The sequence below is a fragment of the Podarcis erhardii genome, assembly GCF_964252035.2.
Source record: "Podarcis erhardii genome assembly, chromosome: 10".
Lineage (NCBI taxonomy): Eukaryota > Metazoa > Chordata > Lepidosauria > Squamata > Lacertidae > Podarcis > Podarcis erhardii.
Window position 1 is genome coordinate 24,502,730 of NC_138500.1, and position 8,188 is coordinate 24,510,917.

The window sequence follows — 8,188 nt, forward strand, 5'->3', positions numbered from 1 at the left end:
TTGATTAAACAAGGGTAGAATCGGATAGGAAGACTAATCTGTTTATACTGTACCTTAATGCAAAATGAAGAAAACCATGGCATAATGTCTTTAATTCCCATACACAGTAGATCAGTATTTTGTCTTGGCCTCCTCATATGAAAAATGAATGAAGTTTTCCTTTCATTGCTCCAGCTAGAGTTGTGTATATCTGATGGGGAATGGGAACATTTTTCCTGGAAATGAAGAACGTGGAAAGAAAAATGAGCATTGGGATATTAGCTGTTGGAGCAGCAATATTAGGTAGAAACAAACACATTGATCTTAGTTTTCCTGAATGTTGTGCTGCCAGAACAAGAATAATAGCTAAATGGCCCTCTTTGTAGAACTATCCAATCAGACTAGGTGTGATCCTCATACACAATTGCCAAACTTTTAATGCGAGATTGGTTTGTAAGCATCTTAATCAAAAGACTGTTGTAGGTTGCCTGGCCTGGAAAGAGTCTTTTTTATACTTATGATGAACTGAAGTTTTAATTATGCTGGACCCTTATTGGAAGGTAGGTAGCAGTGTTTGCAGTGCTTTTTTTCTGGGGGGATGCAGGGGTACACATACCCCTAAACATTTTGTGAATGTAAGTTTGGCCTCATTAAGGGGCAGTATTTCAATATGAGTAGGAAAATGAGAGTAGTGCTAAACATTTTTTTTCTAAGAAAAAAAAAAAAAGCACTGAGTGTTTGTGTATGGGGAAAACTCTGGATTAAGGTACCATAGGTTTTACTACTCAGATTTTACACTTAAGAGCTCTTTGATCAGAAATTATGCAGGTAAAAATCCATACTAGATAGAAACATAGTAGTGGTTTACTAAGAGGTCATATTTGGGACAAAATGCTTGGCTACTGGAGTTTCTTGAAAAGGAGGATTTCCCTGACTATGCAATTGAGCTAACAGAGCAGAAGCTTCATTTATTACTAAGCTAGCTAAAGGCCTATCAAGTTTGAATGGTGGGGGTCAGAGAAGGATGGAAAGTTTACATTCTTTACTCCTACCTATATACCAACAAACACCCAACAATCATGTAAGAATTGCCATGGAGTAGTGATTAAAGCTGCTCACTGTACTTAGTGATTCTAGTGATTAGGAAGTGAACTTATTCTATTTGCATGGTCCTCACTAAATTTCTGTTTTCTTGATTACACACTAGTATGCATCATGGAGTGTTGAGAACTGACTTGTATAAAATAAGCACTGTATTAAAAATACATAAATCTTGTCTTTCCCTCTGCTGCTGGAAGCATACGTCAGACACTTTTATTAAAAATATGTTTGTAAATGACCTGTTTGTGCTAGCTATTTAATTACTGCTATACAGCACTCAAAACAGTTTTGTTGGCTTATGAGCTTATAAAAGTTTGGGAAATGGAAATGTTCTATAACAGCAGGCAGATTTCATTTCTTTTCAAACTTTAATCCACTTGTGGCTAATGAGCAGAATTAGATAATGTGAATGAACAAATGATAGCCTGATGGCATAGCAAGTTTTAATTATTTCCTTTTCTATTTAAAATTCTAAACTAGAGAGAAGTCTACTGTCCCTGCTCCTTGACTCTTGTAATCTCCCAATTCTTAAAAGTGAAAGATTGCATTAAAGGGCAAGATCTTATTGCATGATGCTGTGCAACTGAATAGATCAAAGCTGTTGGCTGAACAGTTTTGATTAACTGTGAAGACGCTCTGTTTTCAGAACTATTAAGTATATTAAAATAGCGCCAAGATGAATATGGAGATGACCCTAGGTCTGTTTTTAGACTTGCAGGGGGGAAAATTCTATCAACAATCAAGATGCATTTGATAAAAGGAAGAAACAGCAGGGATGCCTTCTGTCAAGCAGCAGAGGAAGTTGTACAAGATTTGGAATTGAGGATTAAAAATATTATCAACTTTCAGCATGAGTCTATGACAGCTAGCACCACTGGAATTAGTCCAGCCCGGGTAAGGGGCCCCCTTTTGTTCTTTTAAATGGTTTGATATCAAAGAAAGGACATTTTTTAAAATGATTTGAATGTAGAAACTAACTCAGTAATACAAATTTAATACAATAATAGGTAATATATGTAATACAATGTAAGAACTATCTATGCAATCTAGGTTTCCTATAATATGGGTTTAACAAGTTGAAATAAAGCATTTGCTTTGCACTGAGGGATGAGTGTGTGTGTGTGTGTGTGTGTGTGTGTGTGTGTACACACACATAGTCTTACTTGGCAAATAAGGTACTTCTAAAGAATTATGAAAGAAAAGAGTTTTTCTAATAATTTAATACTGATAACTTAACATCAGAGTGAAATATTCTATATTTTGTCTAATGTCTCAAGACATTCCTACCAACAACAACAATTTTACCCAAACATTATAAACTTCTACCTTTTTAGATTTTTGGGGGAAAACAGATTTTCCTTTCATTCTTAGTAATGGTTGACACTGTGATTACCCTTACCATTATGTTTATATGCTGGGTTTTTCCTTGGCTGGATTGGTTATTAACTCTGGGAGGTCTTTTTGCTAAGCTCTCCCTTGCTTCAATCCCTTGGCATTATCTTTCTGCATGAACACCTTCAGTGGTGCACCTTGTTAATTCTTGCTGTCTTAAGTTGGGGCACAGCATGGTCTAAGATAAGTAGATGTACCATGTGATACAACCTCCATCCATGTATCTGATAATCCCAACCTGTAACTAGTCACTTTTGATCCAATGATACACATGCACAAACATTTATGTTCAGGTTTTAAGCTTTATCAGAGAGGTTTTATATCCTAAATTGTATGACCTAAAACTACTTTGATCAGGTGAGTCAATTGATGCAAACCCCTCCTGTAAAGCTAATAATAGTCAATATTTAATTTCAGCCCAAGCTACATGCTATAAACCATGGCACTGCTTATTGTGGCAAAGATACTGTAAAGGCTTTATTAGCACTTTTGGATGAAGCAGCTACCGATCCTCCTCCCAAAAACAAATTCCAAATGTTGTTTGGTGATGAATTCGGATTCCCTTGTACATTTTTGTTGTTCAGGTAAGTGCTAGGTGCTGAAAAATGGCAAAGCCTCACAGAAGAGGTGAGAGCAAGAATACTTTTCCCCATGAAACTGATGGCTTGGGGCCACCTCATATGCAGTTATCTCCTATACAAAGACTATGTAAAGAACAACAAGCATACTGTAACTTGGGAAGTGTGGAATGTGTGTTTCAAAAAAGACAGTGGCTCAGGAAGTTGATGCATTCAACTGTCCTCAGCTGGAATTATTCTTGGGTGGAAAAGGATGACAATATTGTATCAATAAAATATTAGTCATAGAATTCTGTATAACAAAAATAATGTCATCAACAAGGGGGAAACAATTGCAAAGTAAAAAATGGAGTGAAACACTTGAGAAGAAGCATACCAAGACTTAAGTACTGTTAAAGATACTTTCTAACTGAGCCAGTTTTATGTTGCTTGGAGTTAGATAAAATATGGCAACTGAGAAGCCTTATTGCTACCCATATTTCCTTAATGAAAAATTCAGTTTCAGCAGAATGTTTAGTAAACTTATGACTTTACCCAAAATGGTCATTACAGCTACAGTGATAAAATAAAAACAGTAGAAAAAGGGTAAAAAACTAAAAGTATGTACAATGATAAATAAATAAGTTGTCTCACCCCCCGCCCCAATATTAGCTTCTCCAATCAAGCTGTCATCAATAGGTACAGAGCTCCTTTGTATGTCTGCAGATTTCTGAACTAAAAAAGCATTTGTTTCATGACGGGAACCTATTTACACAAGCATTTTTTGTGTACATATGAATTGGCTCCCTTCTTTAAAATGAATTAAACACCCACACAGCCAAAGGTCTCTGCAGATCAAAATACATGTTGCATCTCTTCAGTCAGAGCAGCTGCAGTAGGTTTTGTTTTGGGACTGGGTTTGCTTTTTTGTTCATATGCTAAAAAGTCATTTATTTTGGAATTTTAAAAAACAGACGCCAAATCTATATATGCATGTAATGAAAATTCACCGTAATATGTTCTCATATATTGGGCTGGTCACTATTGCTTACAGTCACTGTTATATTAATTTAGATCTCCAGCACAATCTAGTGGATCTTCTCCAAAAGTTTTGAGACAGAGAATTCGGACAGCAGTTGGTGAAAAAAAAATTAAGGTATGATAACTGCAAAATCCTTGCCTTGAGGAGAACTATTATTAATCTAATTGATTACATATCTATATTGTCTGGTGTCTGAGGCCTGATTTGCAATTTCAGGTGAAATGATGCTTTTATTTCACTCTTCTTTCTCCCCACCATCCCTTAAAAAACAACAAAACTGCCATGAACAAGCACTGGGGTAAACACTGTCTACCCTCATGCACCAGCTCCTACACTTCCTTTCCTAAGCATGATAATAAACCCAGACTGGGGAACTCTCACTTAATACAAGGGATAAAGAACTGAAGTTAGTGCATGGGGTGGAGATTAGGAAGATGTGTTTGGCTGAGGTGCTCCCCACAACCTGGCTTTAGCATACTGAAAGTTTTCTAAAGATGGAAAAAGCTGTAAAACAGAGCATTTTGGTCTGTCCTCTGTGAACTGATCACTTCTGCTTATTTGTCTGTAGCAAGTACCTTAACAGCAGGGGTAGATCTGGACATTCTTCAGTCTCCAGAAGCTATTGCTGTAAATGATTAGTTTGCCTCCTGCAGTGGAATAAGCATGCTTAGAGTCCTTTGAAGAAAAATATGTATCAAGGTTTTTTTAAAGTTAATTTGGATTTAAACTGTTTTAAGCAAAGCTTAACAGCTTAGATCTAATCCTGTGGGCCTTTATATCAGTAAAGCACCAATTGTAATGGTACTCTGTGTTTCATTCTAATCTCACAACCTCTGGTATTGTGATAATGCAATGTGATAGGTTGGAACTACAGTACATATATTAAACATCACCAAATATAGTATCATACAATGCAGTTACGCTACACTGAAATCGGCGGAACAAGATAAGAGTTCAGATTACCGTATTTTTCGCACCATAGGACGCAGTTTTTCCGTCTTAAAAACTAAGGGGAAAAGTCTGTGCGTCCTATGGAGCGAATGCAGGGGGGGGGGGAGGCAGGCAGGAAAAGCCCCCAAGAGCCACACACAAGCTTCGTGCGGCTCTTGCAGGCTTTTCCCCAGGAGGGAGAAGGGACTGACGCGGTCAGTCAGTCCCTTCTCCCTCCTCTAGAAAAGCCTTGCGCAATCTCTCCAGCCGGGGGGAGGCTGCGCAAGGCTAAAGAGGAAGCCCGGGCAGCGAGCGTGATCCATCCCGCTCGCTGCCCGGGCTTCCTTTTTAGCCTTGCACGCCTCTCCAGCCACGGGAGGCTGTGCAAGGCTAAAGAGGAAGCCAGGGCAGCGAGCGCGATCCATCCCCGATCGCTCCCCTGGCTTCCTTCTTAGCATTGCGCGCCTCTCCAGCCGCGGGAGGCTGTGCAAGGCTAAAGAGGAAGCCCGGGCAGCGAGCGCGATCCATCCCCGATCGCTCCCCTGGCTTCCTTCTTAGCATTGCGCGCCTCTCCAGCCGTGGGAGGCTGCGCAAGGCTAAAGAAGCCAACTTTTAAAAAATCTCTCTATCTCTACATCTTTTTCTTTTTTTGTCCTTTCTCCACCCCCTTCTTTTCCTCTGGATCAGTGTTTTTATCTAGATTAACGTTTTAGTTTGGAGGGGGGAATATTATAAAAAGGAAACTTTGCAGCTTTTATTTTAGTATACAATAAAAACAGATTAAACAAAATACAAAAGAAGGAAATAGCACAGAAGAAGAAGAGAAGAGAAAAGAAAAGAAAAGAAAAGGGAAAGCTATTTACCAGAGGTAGATCTTAACCCTTGCCTCACCTGGGAGCTTCTCTGGGCAGGAATTCCCTTGGCTTAAGTGGGGTGGGGGGAGAGTGGCAGGTAGGGGGGTACCTACCTAGACACTGAAGCCACATGTCTCTCCAATGAAAATTGGGAGTGGGTATTGTGTGAAGTGGCTGTGGATCTCCTGCCGCAGAAGTGTAGGACTGTATAGAGTTGGAAGGGCCACCCGAGGGTCATCTAGCCCAGCCCCCTCACAATGTAGGAATTACAGCTAAAGAACGCCAGGCAGATGGTCCCCCAACTGCTGCTTAAAAGCCTCCAGTGGTGAAGACCCCCAACACCTTCCAAGGTCATAGAATTGCAGGGTTGGAAGGGAACCCCAGGAGTCATCTAGTCCAGCCCCGGTGGACAGCAGGCACGATCCATCCTGTTGTGCAAGGCTAAAGATGCTGCTCAAGGCTAAAGAGGAAGCCAAGGCAGTGAGTGGGATGGATCGCGCTCGCTGCCTTGTCTTCTTCTTTAGCTGCGTTGGAGAGGTTTAGCTCCTGGCTGGAGAGGTTGCACGGCTATGGATCCCGCTCGCTGTCTTGGCTTCTTTGCTCTTTGGGGCTGGGGGGGGGCCCAGGCTTCCCCCGCAGCCCCGAGAAGCTCTGGGAGAAGCGGACAGGCTGCGTGCAGCCTGTCCCTTGCTCTTTGGGGCTGGGGGGGGGAAATAATATTTTTTCCCTTGATTTCCCCCTCTAAAAACTAGGTGCGTCCTGTGGTCCGGTGCGTCCAATAGAGCGAAAAATACGGTATATTCATATTGGCCCGAATATAAGCCGCACCCGAATATAAGCTGCACCTTTAAAATTAAAGGGGGGAAAAGAAATGACAATACCTGAGGAGGAGTGGGGGCTGAGGGGGGCCAAGGAGGCAGCTCTTTCACTCCAGCGGCGGCAGCAGCAGTGGGCAGCAGCGCTTCCAGAGGGTCAACACCACCATGGGCCCCCAATGGGATGGGCGGAGAGAGGCAGCGGCTGGCGGGACTCATGTGCCCCTCGGCGGGCTAAAGCCAGGCAGCACCTCAGGCTAGTGCCAGTCCCAGCACACCAACTGCATCTCCTGTTCCTCCTAGCAGACCTTATCACTTGCTCATCCGCGCTCCTCCCTTCCTCCTCCTCGTCGCCTTCTGGCTCCCTCTCAGGGACCCCCTCACCGTGCCGCCATCTTGGGAGCTGGCCCAGTTGAAACCAGGCAACATCTGGGGACAAGCCCACTCCAATCCAATTTTTGTAAGGTCATGAATATAAGCCGCACTTTTCATGGTCAGAATTTTTTTTTGGGGGGGGGATGTGGCTTATATTTGGGCCAATACGGTATATAATGTAAAATATAGTTACCTAAATTTCTGGAAGTATTTTCACATCAGATTTCCATATTAAAAATCACATTCATAGCAACCACCTGCATTTCATAATTTCACTTCTTTCAATTTAGTTGAAGCAACCTTTAATTAGGTCTCAGTTTTCTTGCACCTACAAAGATGACCAAATGACTGAGTCAAAGGGTCAGCATTTCCAGGCAATCCAGGCCCCAACATGTGAACATCCAGCACTGAAAGAAAAGGCTGTTCCAGACTCTAAAAAGGAATCAACTGCAGGTAAACGAATCAGCAATAAAACTTCTCAAGACCTCTTTGCTTTCCCTTTCTGTTTTTCAGTGACTATATAGTTGCATCATTCTGATAAGCCAGATGGATTTGTATGTTGCCAAATTCAAATTAACCATTATAATCATATCTAAAATTGTTTTGTATAAGAAAATCAGAGTTCTATTGAATCACACCAAAGACTCATCTAGCTCATCTATTTCCAACATTGGCCTCTCGGGGTGCCTGGAAAGTCCATGAATAGGGTATGAAGGCAGTCATGCCTGCTGCTGCTTTCTGTCTCCAGGTTCTGATATCCAGCAGCTAGTTCTGGTCAGGGGCGTAGGAAGGGGGGGGTGCGGTCCGCCCTGGGTGTCATCCTTGAGGGGGGTGACAAAATGGCCCGCAGCGCACCCGAGCCACGCGTCTCTCCTGGGAGTGATGCGGTGGCTTGGGGCCTTGCGCTGCCCGAAATGGCAGTGTAGAGCTTGCGTCCGCCAAGTGGATTCTGTGGGCAGCTTGCTGCGCCGCCCCCCTGGGCGGGTCATCACTGCGGCACCCCTGTGCATGGATTGCCCCATCCCCATCGGCGGCTCGCCCTGCCCCCACTGCTCCGGGTGCCGGAGCAGCTAGCTACGCCCTTGGTTCTGGTTGCAGATAACTAGTATCCAGATTCTATTTAGCCAGCATGGAACTTATTGT

General features: G+C 42.5%; 1 protein-coding gene across 2 annotated transcripts in view; it reads left to right on the forward strand.

Annotated features, from left to right (window-relative positions):
- The window catches only part of PARPBP (PARP1 binding protein), a 32,422-nt gene that overhangs the window by 22,313 nt on the left and 1,921 nt on the right, over positions 1-8,188 (forward strand). For both annotated transcript variants that reach the window (XM_081878925.1, XM_081878926.1), the window contains exons 8-11: positions 1,791-1,974; positions 2,890-3,056; positions 4,104-4,185; positions 7,336-7,498. In XM_081878925.1, coding sequence (XP_081735051.1) covers positions 1,791-1,974; positions 2,890-3,056; positions 4,104-4,185; positions 7,336-7,498 — 596 coding nt within the window. The remainder of the gene's footprint in view (positions 1-1,790; positions 1,975-2,889; positions 3,057-4,103; positions 4,186-7,335; positions 7,499-8,188) is intronic.